General features: G+C 39.7%; 1 protein-coding gene across 1 annotated transcript; it reads left to right on the forward strand.

Moving 5' to 3' along the window:
* Window positions 1-3,894: 3,894 nt before the first annotated feature.
* On the forward strand, window positions 3,895-7,047 carry zfp36l2 (zinc finger protein 36, C3H type-like 2). Its single transcript, XM_056772185.1, has 2 exons — window positions 3,895-4,469; window positions 4,681-7,047. The coding sequence occupies exons 1-2, from the start codon at window positions 4,428-4,430 to the stop codon at window positions 5,797-5,799; spliced, it is 1,161 nt and encodes a 386-aa protein (XP_056628163.1). The 5' UTR covers window positions 3,895-4,427; the 3' UTR covers window positions 5,800-7,047.
* The last annotated feature ends 6,904 nt before the right edge of the window (window positions 7,048-13,951 follow it).

Here is a 13,951-nt window from a genome sequence, read left to right on the forward strand (position 1 = left end):
AACTAAATTCACTGTAGAAAAACCATGTTCAATTTGTGGTTACCATGTTTTGACCAGGTCTGGGGCTAGGGGAAGCATGGGCCTCAGATTTTTCTAGGACCCTCCATAAATGTCCAGGTGACAATAAAAAATAAGCGTTACATCGTATTTGTAAATCCTATTAAATAATGATCTATCGATTTAATTTTAGGCAAATGTGAAAATAATGTATGCAATGAATTTATATTATTTGAAAGGTAACAGTTCTATTTTTTAATCTACTAACCCCACTACATAAACAAGAGTTTCACATTTTGCATTTCCTATTTAAACATTATCTTGCATCTACGTTTTGGCTGGTCCCATCATTTAGAAGATTTTTGGATTTACCTACCATTATGGGACATTTGAGCCACACACGTGACGATACTGTCCTCTGGTGGCCAGTTTAATATTGGCATGCAGAATTTGAATAACCATGATAAATATAAAATAATGCAAATCTACCTTCCAAAATGACCTCAAATAGCTTATTGTGACTGTTAAACTGTTAACCAAGTTGCAGCACACACACTTCCTAACAACACTTCCCAAGTTAAAATATTATAAAATCTTATATTACACTATAATATCACACAATATTATTCACTGGTACAGTATTAAATTACACACAAATGTATATTCTGTATGACAAGTTGATGGTATACAAAAAACACACATAGCATCACCTTGAGTAATTTTTGAGCAGCAGGGGGCGATGTGGTTCCATCAATTATGTCTGAAACGAGAATCGTGATTTTATGAATGACGTGAAACACATATGCATGTTATTATAACAATCACACATAGTCAAAGTATTTTCTCAATTGATAAACCTTTAACAAATTATAACAATATCCTTTTCACATGTCTACAATTGTGTGTTCCTACAACTCAGTGGGTGGCGTATTGGTCATGGGTTAGTTCCCAGGGAACAAACATACATACTAATAATTTTTTTTTACCTTGAATATGTAAGTTGCTTTAGATAAAATTGTCTGTTACATGTAATTAAGGACACAGCTTTTAATTATAATATCATGCTGCAATGTCTTTAACACCCTCAGCTCACAAGTTGAGAAGTTGTTTCTCTCTTGTCAAAGTTCTACAGGGATCCAAGGATCCGGGCACACTTGTTATAGTAGTTGTTCGGGTGTGGTGATGCTGTCTTCGGTGGGGATGTCCAGGGCACCTCCCTCGGCCAATGTAATGAGAGGCTGCCTGGCTGTGGCTAGGCCAATAGGGCAAGTCGAAACCCAGAATACCAGCTCTGTGGCATGGTGAAGAGGGAGGAACAGCAACAGTTTAGGAGTAAATACTGAAATGTAATTCACATGGGTGGATACATCAGTGTGAATATAAAAAATATTATACTTTCTGATAAAAGGCAACTTAAAGGAATAGTTTACCTTAAAAATGAAAATTCTGTCATAATTTATTCACCCTGTTGTCATTTTAAACCTGTGTGAGTTTCTTCCTTCTGCAGAACACAAAGGAAGATATTTTAAAATGTTTGGTTACGATTGACATCTACTGTATGGACACAAGACCAATGCAAGTCAATGGGGTCCAACGGTTTGTTGGTATCAACATTCTTCAAAATATCGTCTTTTGTGTTCTGCACAAGAAAAGGAAGTCACAGAGGTTTGAAATGACAAGAGGGCTTGTAAATAATGACAGAATTATCATTTTGAACTTGCTTTAAAATTCACACTTCTGCATGGGCGCCGTAAAGGGGTGGAAGGTTAGGACGATTCTAAGGGCCCAGGCTGATTAAGGGCCCAGAAGACCAGACCCCCTTTTTATTTTCCTATTTGTAGGGGGCCCAGAAATGTTGGTTTCCATAGGGCCCAGAATTTCTGGCGGCACCCCTGCACTTCTGTAAAGATTTGGGGGATTTTTAATTAAATATTTACATAACGTAAATTATAGATGCTTTTTTTTATTTTAAAAAGAACAGTTTAGTTCCCCAAAATACTTACAAACCTTTGTGTCATTCCAAGCCTTTATAAATGACTTTTTTGTAGTGGAAACAAAAGGAGAGATTTTCAAGACGGATGGTTTTAAGCCCCCATTAGGTTTCATTGTATGGAAAAGCAGCATCACTCTTTAAAACTTCTCTTACAGGAGTGAAAAAGTCTGACGGGTTTGGAACAACGTAAGGATGAGTAACTGATGGCAGAATTTTCATCCTTGGGTTAACTACTCCGGTCAACGTACGCAAAGAAAAAAAAAAGATTGAAAAACTTGTCTAAAAAAGAATATTGCCACAGAGGAGACGCCTCGGACTATAATAACACATAGTGGCAAGTTGTGCTTAGTAGCCGGCGAGCGGCACAAACCGACCTAAACCAGTCTCATCTCCGTGCAGAGGCCTGCTGCTGCAGATGGAAGCTGGGGTTAAATTCAGCTCTGGGTGTAACCGTACATAAACAAGCAGAGCAAACCTCAAACATGGCTTCTGGATGCACTGCTGTCTGTAGGGAAGATTCTGGGGTCACAGAGCGAGGTCACCTGTTAGAAAATTCCAATATTCGCATTAATTTGATTTAATAAAACATTTAATAAAACATTTGTGCATCTGACAGAAACATATTCTGATGACTTGCGTCAATGTATTTTTCAACATTGTACAGATGTCATTAAAAACCGCACCCATGTGGGAACCTCCTGCACCCCGATTTTGGCTGCACAGACATGCACCTGCTAACAAAATGCCAGTCCAGTCAGTGCAAGTGAAATAAAACGAAAGCGAAAGAAATGACATGAACGTGTGTGGCAGCAGAAGACAAGCAGCTTTCACTTATGGCCATCCTCTCTACCTAGCGGTTGCCATGGATATGCATTGTGGACATCACAAAGGAGCCAGTGTACAGTCCTGTGCAGACGCCTTGGCAGCCGCTCTGGCCATAGTAGCGATGTTCCCTCTGTGTGCAATGATGTAATGTTTTGGAATGATCAGAACTGCCCAGCGAGAACTGGAGTCAGTGTAATGGATGAGTGGTTTCTGTGGACAGTTTTGTTTGAGGCTTGGAGTTTTATTTTTTCACGGGTTGATTCAGTTTGGTTGCGATTTTGAATATAAGTATTCTGTGTAATTTTAAACTCTTAATTGAAGGTTTGCAGCCAGGACTTGCATGCGTTATGATTTGTGTTTTGCCACTTTACTATGTGCTCTGAAAAGAGAAGCAGCTAATCCTCGGTTTGCACTCTCAAATTGAATCACGCACAATGAGGCACTCATGTGACATATTACATAATCTGTGGGTCTAATCATCCTACATATGGGATGCCAATGTGGTAAAGATTCCTAACTGAAACTGGCAATTTGAAGAGATGGGAATTTCACATGGAGTAAACTTAAATAGCCACTGAACCGGGATCAAGCAAATGAGGACTTCACCAGGCAGCTCTCCTTTTAATACTTGGGTTTTCGCACAGAAACAAACAGCACTTACACACACAAATGTTTATTAGTCATTATAGGCATTGAAAATGTGTTTTTGAAATTGGTCAAACATTTTAAGCTAACAAAATGTAAGCATTTTCACAAGTGGTCTTAGACTTTTAGTCGGCACTGTGTACACACACTGTAAAACCGTATAATAACAATAATAGCAAATCAGACATACACATCCCATCCATCGTTCAAACCCACTTATCCTATGGAGGGTCACGGGGGGCTGGTGCCTATCCCAGCATCTTGGGTCACAGGCAGGGTACACCCCGAGGATAGATGAGACATACAGAGATTATTTACACAATATTTAAAAAAACATATTAGTCTATTCTGAAAATATATTTCGAAGTACAGTGTATTAAAACCCATGCAATGCATATGGCGCTGTAGGCCTGTTCTGCTTCTTACTGATGTATGTGCTATATATTAAAAATGTATACATATGTAGCCAATAATACAACTTTAACGCATTTTCAAGTAGTTTCAAAATGCAAGCATTTAAGGGAGAAGCTAATATTGATAAGCTCACAAAAGGAGGAATCTTTCAGGCCTGTTGTGAGGAGTTACAAGCTTAAAAAAGGACAAAGAAGAATCTAATTTCAAGCACCTGAGTTGAGTTTGTGCAATGCTCGAGCTGCACTCCACTACGTACCAAGTCTGTTAAAGTGTGGAAGGGAAGTTACCGAAACCACGTGACATAAAGGCGGGGCTTCGAACAGCGCATTGTTGAAAGTTTGTCGACTCCTCCCCTTTAACAGCTGCAACGCATTTATACACATGTGCAAACTTTGCCCATGTACGACACTCCCCAAACCTGCGAGGCTCAACTCCATCGACCTTTTCCCCGCTCAGCTGAAGAGGCAAACCCCATTCAGTCGCGGGTTTCGGAGTACACAGGATCTTTCTCGGTCCAAAAACTTTTAACCTAAGCTGGAACTCATCGTAGAAAATGTCTGCTTCGGTCCTGTCATCCATATATGATTTCGACAGGGTAAGTCGTTATTATCTGCGTTTGAACGAATGCTTTAAGTTTGTCTTTTAAAGTGAACTTCTGCTTACGCTTTAACAAATGTTTTGTTGATGTGGTCGCGCCAGGAAACACGTGACGTGAAAAGCGCTCCGTGTATTAATGTGGCGTGGCATGTCGTCATAGAAATGTATCGGACATCCTTGGCTAAAATCCCCCGTTTGTTTTCTTCCAGGAAAAACTCCCAAATTCAAATGCAATCTATTTCCACGATATGCTGGAAAAGAGAAATGTCGGAGTCCCGTTTGCCGCCTCGAATACCAACAACAACAGATCTTTCGGCTATTTCAGGAGTAACTCGACAAACCACATGGACTTCAACATGAGCAGCAGACTCCCAGTAGGTTTAGAGAGCTCGACGGCTGCCTTCATGAATAAAGAAAACAAACCTCGTGACCGCGCGTTCAGTGAGACGGGAGAACGCAGTCAACAACTTCAGGAACTCCTTCAGCAGAAAGCCGGCGCGCAGATCAACTCGACCCGCTACAAAACCGAGCTCTGCAGACCTTTCGAGGAAAACGGTTCGTGCAAGTATGGAGAGAAGTGTCAGTTCGCTCACGGCTATCACGAACTGAGAAACCTGTCCCGCCACCCGAAGTACAAGACCGAGCCGTGCCGCACATTCCACACTATCGGTTTCTGCCCGTACGGCCCACGTTGCCACTTCATTCATAACGCGGACGAGCGCAGGGCCGCCACGAGTAACCCTCAGCCGAGACTTAACCGGGAGATCGGTGTGTTTGGAGATAAAGAGACAACCCTGTTTCTGACACAAAGGGAGAGACCGAAGCTGCACCACAGCCTGAGCTTTTCTGGATTCTCGAGCACCCGCGGCAGAGAGTCAACTTTGATTGACTGTCCGATTTCCCGCACGCCCCCGCCGCCCACCTGCGCACTCGGCTACTACGAGGACGCGCTCACTCCGAATTCACCCTGCCTGAACGCGTTCACTTTCCCCGATCAGGATCTTAAAGCGTTTCTCGCGCCCATTATCCCTCAGACTCAAAGCGCGTTTACGCAGCAGGCCGGCGGTGCCTTGTTCGGCAACATCCAGACCAATGGTTGCCCTCCGTCACCTCCTTTCAAAATGAGCCACCTGCCCTCCATGCATCCTCTCTCCGAGTCTCCAGTGTTCGATTCCCCTCCGAGCCCACCGGATTCCCTCTCGGACCCCGAGGGGTACCTGAGCGGCTCGTGCTGTTCCTCTGGCACAATCAGCGGCTCGGAGTCGCCCAGCATGGATGCAAATAGACGTTTGCCAATCTTCAGCAGGCTGTCGATTTCAGACGATTAATTTGCTATTATTCTTATAGCCTTTTATCCAAGTAGTGCCGACGTGTGTTTCAGGTCAACTGATCGTTAGCTGTTGGTTTGTTCTAAGTGTTTCATGATTGCGATCTAATGTTTTCTTTTTTCATACAATGATAAACTAAGATATTGGCCTTTTTTTAGACCTTTAAAGTGTCTTTGAAAACATTCCTTAAGTGCCGCGCAGTGGTGTAAGAGAGCACAAGCACTGGTTGTGGATGGATTGTGGGGACCCATAGTTTGACAATGGAATGTCAGTGCATAGGTTTCTTTTTTAAACTATGTGGTATCATTGCATTTTGCATCATGGTTTGAAATCTATTTAACTTATTTATTGTCACGTGAAACTATAGCCTTGGAGGATATTTCGAGTCCATATGCTATTTATCAAGTCTAAAGCAATACATTTATATTCCTGTTTAAATTTGTGATCTCCAATATTAATCTGGAAACGGTTGGGTTTGTCTCACGATAATATATTTTTGTTTTACTGTAAATAGGTAAATAATTTAAGAAATTGTATGCTATTTATTTCAATTTTGTTTACTTTGTGTGTGTATATATATATAATATTAAAAAGTGGGAGTGCCTGATGAGGTCACGCTGTGATTTCTTGTTTGGGAGGGGGATGATAGAGGATCAATGGGCATTTGTAGAATGTAGCCCGTCTTAAGGTCCTCGACCGTAAAGAACTAACTGACTTCACAGTATGACTTGGTTTTGTTGTTTTTAAACTAGCAATGATAAAGACAACCAAAAAGTCAATTTGCACAGAGTTATGTAATGTTTGCAGTCTAGTGTCAGAGAATGTAGCACTCTCTTATCTTGAGGTTAATAACTAGCTAATACGTACCTGCTGGGGTCAAAGATCCTGCATAGTTTAACCTAATAAAGCAGTTGCTTTGGTATATAGCTAAAGCGAATCGAATGTAGCTCCTATATCAAGATGCCTTTTAATGGTGACAAAAATGCTGTCTATTTTTAGACCGTTTGTTAACACCATTCCTAATGAAAAATACTCTTGCTACTGTTCCTCTCAAAATGTGCCAGCCGGGGACATTCGATTTAGTCTGTCCATATCCATACAGTTTTAGATGAAGTTATCAAGCAACATTGAATGTAATGAATGAAAAGTCAGCTGGGGTTTGTGGGTGCTGTGTATACAAAGAGTGCAGAGTAAACTTGTACTGTATGTTTCTAATATTTCCCTTAATAAAGGCATTTTCGAACAAGATCTGCATGTCATCTTTTTCAGTCTGTGAAATAGAGAAGCAGGCTTTATTCGTGCGTAATTGTCGACTGTAAATGATTGTCTGCTCTCTATTCGGTCTCCTTTCTGTCCTCCTTCACTTTGAGGGAAAATATTGCATGTAGTCCAAATAGTAACTATGTCATGGTGTTCGGTCCTTTTTTGTGTGAATGGCAGGGAAGTGACGTGAAGGGGGGGGGGGGGAGTTTTCCTGCACAGTAATACGTGGGAGGTAGTTTATAGACTCCTAGTTTGTCAGGCAGTGAAAATACAAAGAAATACAAAAGCTGTTGATCTGGTTATGAAGTAATAGAAAAAAAATATTTACCTTTGTGCCGGTTTGTTAAACCTAAGTCATTCCTTCACATAGGAAATGTATTTAGAACAACATGTGCAACAAGTGTATCAGTGGCGAGGGTTTGCTTGTGAAGATAAGGTGCTATGCAAATATTTACAAGAACTTTTTAGGCGAAGCTAGTTTACCTCTGAAGGAGTCATGGCGTAAGGTGAGTGGTAAAACTGCAGGCAAAAAATGTTTAGATTACAATTTGAACATCTGGTTGTAACGAATGCAAATCGGGCGTATGGGGGAGGGGGCTTTAGCGTGCATATTTACATGTGCGAAAGAAAGGTCATCAGCCATTAATGAACCACATCTCACAATAGCAGGAAATCGCTCTGTTTACTGATTAGGTGCTCTTGGGAGCCGAGCTATTCCTCTTGGACGTTTTTTCCACTACACCCTTCAATTCTGATTTATGTGAAGTGTGCTCGAGGCACAGGACCATTTTTCAGATATGCATACATTTAGTCAAACTTTAAGTCGGTGTGAATAATTCTTTGGACCGTCAAAATGAACATTCTGTCATCATTAAGATGACCCCTTGTAATTTCAAACATGACTTTCTTCTGCAGAACATAAAAGATATTTTGAAAAATGTTTGTAACAGAAAACCGTTGGTCCCCATTGACATGCATTGGATGGTGTCCATACGATAGAAGTAAATGAGTCCAAAGGTTTTTGGTTACCAAAATTTTTCATATCATCTTCTTTTGTGTTTTGCTGAAAATCACACAGTTTGAAATGACAACAGGGTGAGTAAAAGATGAAAGATTTTATTTGAAGGTGAAATATTTCTGAAGAGGTTTTTAGCTTTTATAATTGGCTTTTGATAATGTTTAATCAAGCACCAAGGAGTAAAACATGAACTTTTTAAGCCAATGCCAAGGAAAAGTGTAAACGTTTACAAACCCTTTATTACGGCGGGGGGGGGGCATGTTTTCAATACGTGGGCACTTAGCCTTCGTATTTTGAGGAACAGAATTGTTCCACTAAAAGAGGGCAGGCTCCACTTTGGCTCACGCTTATCTCCAGCAGCTGAGCACCTGTGACAAACAAACCAACTGGACTGTGCCTTCCTGTTTTGTTTTCAGAAATTTTGCTTTGGAAGAAGTTTCAGTGCTTCCATGCACAAGGCAAGGAAGTTCCACCCTCCTCCTCCTCTTCCTCAAGTGCTAGACCCTAAAATGCACTAAGTGAACACTTCCTTCCTAAAGCAAACAGTCCTATACTCCATACCCCGTGTGTTCTGCCATTGTGGTGGCTGTATTGTCTTTAAAGCATTATCTGAGAGAAACCGGGGGAAAGCCAACACAATATAGTTCAGTGAGTCATAAGAATGGCCTAAGCACATCTCATCCACAAACAAGAAATGCGAGTGGTGTTTACAGGCCTGATAAGGATACCACCCTCCTTGATTTAGTTTCCTCTGAGATGGGCTGAAGTCCAATGAAGCAACAGTGATGTTTGGATAGAAGACAAACTCGACCGAGAGGACAGGAAGACTCTGGAGTTGATTGATTAACTTAAATAATAGAATCAAGGACACCGAAATAAACAGTAGAGCGAGATGAATCTTTCTTGTCGCATAGTGCAAAACAATACATTAAAAGATGACTTTGTGAGGCCTAAACCAAGAGTAACACATTCGGAACAAAAGGCTCTTTTGGGTCAAGAACATAAACTCATCCGGTTAACTCTACAGAATTCGCAATGTGCTTTGATTTCAAATTTGAGATGACTTTGGTTATAGTTTGCAAAAGTGAAATACGCCTTTCAAATCCATCCTCTCAGTTGATTGGTTGCTTCTTTGCGCTATGTGAGTTAGGTCAGTTCAAATTTACTTAGCTTTATTGAAGCAGCATGTCTGTTGACTCATACAGAGCTAAGCTCCCTGCTAACCTGTCTGCTAAATAGGTCAAACACACACTGACGTCAGTGTGAAGTGTACATGAAACTGAACTTGAGCATGAGGCTGATGAAAGAAAATAGCTGTTTTGTTTCACCTGACTGGAAATGAGATATTCACATGCAATCATTACCGACTTCCGTCTGTGAGATTACTTGAGATCTAGTTTGACAAAGATTTTTTTTTTTAAGTTACAAGTAATGGCTCTTTCACAGTGAGGAAAATACAAGGTTTAAAAAGTAATTTAAAATACCACCACAACTATAATGCTAACAATACAGACGACCAATAATGGAAGTTTCTTTAAAGGTCCAGTGTATGACATTTAGCCACATCTAGTAGTGAGGTTGCGAATCGCAACCAACGTCTCACTCCACCCCTCCCTTTCCAAGCACTACGATAGCTGACACAGGACTAAGATGTTGGTACTTTTCCGCTTCATTGCCGAAGATAATGTATTTACGAAACGCGATCTGTACAGCAGTTCATTCGTTTAGGGCTACTGTAGAAACAACATGGAGAATTCGGTGCAAAGGGACCTGCGGTGTATGTAGATAATGATAGCTCATTCTATGCTAATAAAAACATAACGCTTCATTACGTAAGGTATTATATTGCACTTCTGTATAAAGATCCTGCAAAAAGTTACAAATAACATTAATAGAATAACTGGTTGTGTTTTTTAGACAATCTTTCTAGACTTATTTATTATTTATTTATATTTATTAGGTAAACATGTTTCCATCGTCACCCATGTATAATTTTTTTCTTCTTAAAGGGATACACCCAACAAATGAAAATTCTGTCATCATTTACTCGCCTTTGAGTTGTTCCAAATTTGTATACATTTCTTTGTTCTGATGAACACAGAAAGATATTTGGAAGAATGCTTGTAACCAAACAGACCCCTATTGAACCCTATTGAACATCCATCCTGGCTCATGTTTAAACTCTTATTATTTTGACAAGGTAAAAAATCTTGACAGTCGCATAGCAACACCAGGCAAGTTGCATGTGTGATGCACAGGTTCTGAATGTCAAAAACAGTCTTATGGACCTGTCTGCAAATACTGCCCTCAGGTGTCTTTATACAGATTTGGGTTCTCTTGTTAATTCACACACATAAACCCAAAATGCAACCAAGGATTAGATGTGCTCTCTTCTCAACTCTCCTGAACAATAAGACAGTCACCAGCCGAAGGCCGCATTGCCGCCCACAGCTTTTGCAACACTTCAGCGGCGAAAACCATCAGAGAGGTTTGAAGACACAGAGTCTGGGCCACTTCACAGATGTTTATTTGAAGCTTCATTCAGATACTTCTTCCATCCTTTCTGCGGTTCTTGTTTACACAACGCCGAGGCTGTTTGGTTGTTCTTCTGGAAGCGCGCTGTATGTGCGCTTCATTTTTCGCATACTCCAGGGACTGGAAAGAAACCTAACACCACACAGTCATTGCACTGTGACTTGGCTCTCACAAATCAGAAAGGCATGAGGCAGCCAGAGGACAAATCGTCTCAGAGCGAATATCAGCGCGTAAACGATTTCCTGTCTGACTCACAGTCAGGGACTTTGCTCCTTCAGGAAAGAAGGATGAACCACTTTTATGGCACTTTGGGTTTGCATTCAAAATTCAAATAGATAAGACGTGAGCAGCACTGTCCTATAAAAATCCTTTCTGGGCAATAACTCCCTGTGATTAATTTATAGATGTTTGATTTATGTAAACCTAGTAGCTTTGGGTTGATGGTCGCATGGTTCTTAAATAACACATTTAACATCTGGACCTTTTTGTTTATCTGCAGTATTTTGAAGTATGTTTTAAAACTAGTGGTGGTCTCAAAGAAAATGTATCACACTCTGTACAATACTGACATAATACACCGTATTATGGCCTCTTTGGCGTATAAAATATATATTGTTGTAATTAAAAGGGCCTTTGGAGAAGACCTGCTCAATCTAACTATTAGTAAAATTAATGAATAATAATTTAGCTCTAAATAAAATGACCCATGTGATGTTGAGAGCATGTACGGCTGTTGTTTATTTTTTTGTGTGTAGTCTGCTCTGGGGCCCGTTTCAATAAGGATGTTCAACCAACAACGAGTTAAAATGTGAATTCTGAGATGATTTACACAGAGACTTGAGTTTTTTGGTTTGAGAACAGCTGATTTGAGTTAGTTTTATGAACTCTGGGCCTTGAGTAAAGCACGTGCACCACAACTACGACAAGCCATGATCAATGGAGCTCCGATATTACAATTCACCATGGCAACGGTACCAAAGGAAAAAGCAACATGGTGTCAGAAAGCGCTTGAGAGCGAGGCACACTTTTCACTCTGCGTACAGTGAATTTACTTATGTGCTGAAAATGACTTAAGTTTAAATTAATGAATAGGTATCCATAAACAAACAAATGAATCAGTTAAACAGCATTTTAAAAAGTTATTATTTTCTCACTTCCCATCAGTTCTCTAGTGATTTTGAGATGTCATGGTGTATTAAATAATTTCTCATCCTTCATAAACCATTTTTGAGAAATGTAAGGGAAAGAATAGGCTGTTATGAAATACATGGCCACGACTGCTGATGTTATTGATTTAAGGATTGATGATATGTTTTGATATATCTAATTCACTGTTAAAAAAATGGTACAGTTTTAATAAAAATGCACATGGAAATGACAAAATTCCACTCGGGTCCTAAAATGACAAAAAATTTAAACAGATTTTTCATGTATTTACGTAGAAAAAACTGTATGAATTACAGAAAAAAATGATAACTTTACGGTTTATTTCTGGAGCCCCAGCTTTTTATAGTGTAGAAAACACACACGCTATGCTCACACATATTAAATTCAATAAACTAAAAATGAATATTTACAATAATATGTGTACATATTACAAAGCATTAAAAATAATCGGATTATTTAATACGTACTGTTGTATTAAAAATCAACAGATTATTTTCGTAGTCTTTGTTCTGAGAACTGTACTTTCGATGTTATCTTGTTTTTGTCATCCACACTCTGTGTCCTCAGGCATAACCTCTAATGTCCTCAACGGTTTGCTTAAAAAACGTAAATTCATGCTTATTTGGTAGTGGGTGTGGCCTGAGTGTCCAGAGCACAGTGACGTTGCATTTGTGGGTTCACACAGAAGTTGGGCAAGTCATTGTGTTTGAACTACAGTAAATGCCTTCTCTAAATAGTGCTTAGGACTTGAACACCCATAATTTTCACACAAAAATGCCTAATTTGCTCCCCTTGTTCTCCCTCCCAGCCTATTCTACTGAGAATGGCAGAGACAAACAGAGTCAACAGCCGCACACCAACACAAACATATCAGTTACACAGCTCAGTGGGGTTCTATATTCATACAGCAAGTAAAGAGCATAACGCTGTACATAAACAACATGCATCACATTTATGTACTTGGCATACACTTAATTTCAAAGCAACTTGTGTCCCATTGGATGTAAATTTAGGATCATGGCATTTATAAAGCAACACTACACAAGTTGAGCGTTTATCATTAAAGGTCCATTGTGTGAATTTTAGTGGCACCTATCGGTGAGGTTGCAAATTGCAACCAATGGCTCACTCCACCCCTCCCTTCCGAAACAACGGTGGCTGACACAGTGCTAAGATATCTTCACGTTTTCGCTGCAGTGCCGAAGGAGAAAACATATCTTTGAAACACGCTCTGTGGAGCAGTTTGTCCGTTTAGGGCTACTGTAGAAAAAAAAACAGAGAATTCAATGCAAGAGGACCCGCAGTGTATGTAGACAGAAATAGCTCATTCTAAAGTAATTAAAAAATAACACTTTATTTTATGAGATCTTTATACACCTCTGAAGCCATAGTTAAGTATGTTACATTGCATTCTTAATAATAGAACCTCCAAAAAATTACACATGAGAAATTCCAGTCTCGCGGGATGTGAATATCTTGGCATTAATAGAGGAATACTACACGAGTTGAGGTACAGAGTGTGTTTTATCAAAAGAAAGGTTTAAGAGTGAAACCTAGGTCAGAAACAAAATGTGTAGTGCAACGTAAGTCGTTTTATTTAAAAATAAATCTGCTAAATGACTAAAAATATTTACGCAGACACATGTACAAAGATCAGAAAAACCCTCAAGACCAGCAGCTCGCGTCAGCCAATCAGAAATCTCACCTTACCGACAGGTAGGACATGTGTAAACAACATACCCCTGAAGAGAAAATACAGAAAAATATGAGAACTACAGCTAAGCACCTCACCACTTCTTAATCATTTTGCATTCAACTTTAGGGAACAAAGTTTCTGAAAGATTCTTATGGTGAACTGGATGGCTCACAAACCACAAATCTGATGTAATGATCAGGAATTAAAAACACATGGTGTAAACCGCAAGCTTCACAACTTGGAAAAAATATCTCAGAAAAACAACAAAAGCAGGCTGTGAAAGTGTACAGTAGAAGTAAAGACGTTGTCTTCGTCAATAAAACCGACTGTATGTTTCGTTGAACACTAATGTATATTATAGGAAAAAAGACAACCGACAATAAAATCTCACTAGACTGCATTAAAAGCACAAAAGTAGTTGGTCTAATTCCATGCATATCTTGAATGCACTGTTAGTATGTGCCAAATGCATA

The sequence above is a fragment of the Triplophysa dalaica genome, chromosome 17 (genome assembly GCF_015846415.1).
Source record: "Triplophysa dalaica isolate WHDGS20190420 chromosome 17, ASM1584641v1, whole genome shotgun sequence".
NCBI classification, from domain to species: domain Eukaryota; kingdom Metazoa; phylum Chordata; class Actinopteri; order Cypriniformes; family Nemacheilidae; genus Triplophysa; species Triplophysa dalaica.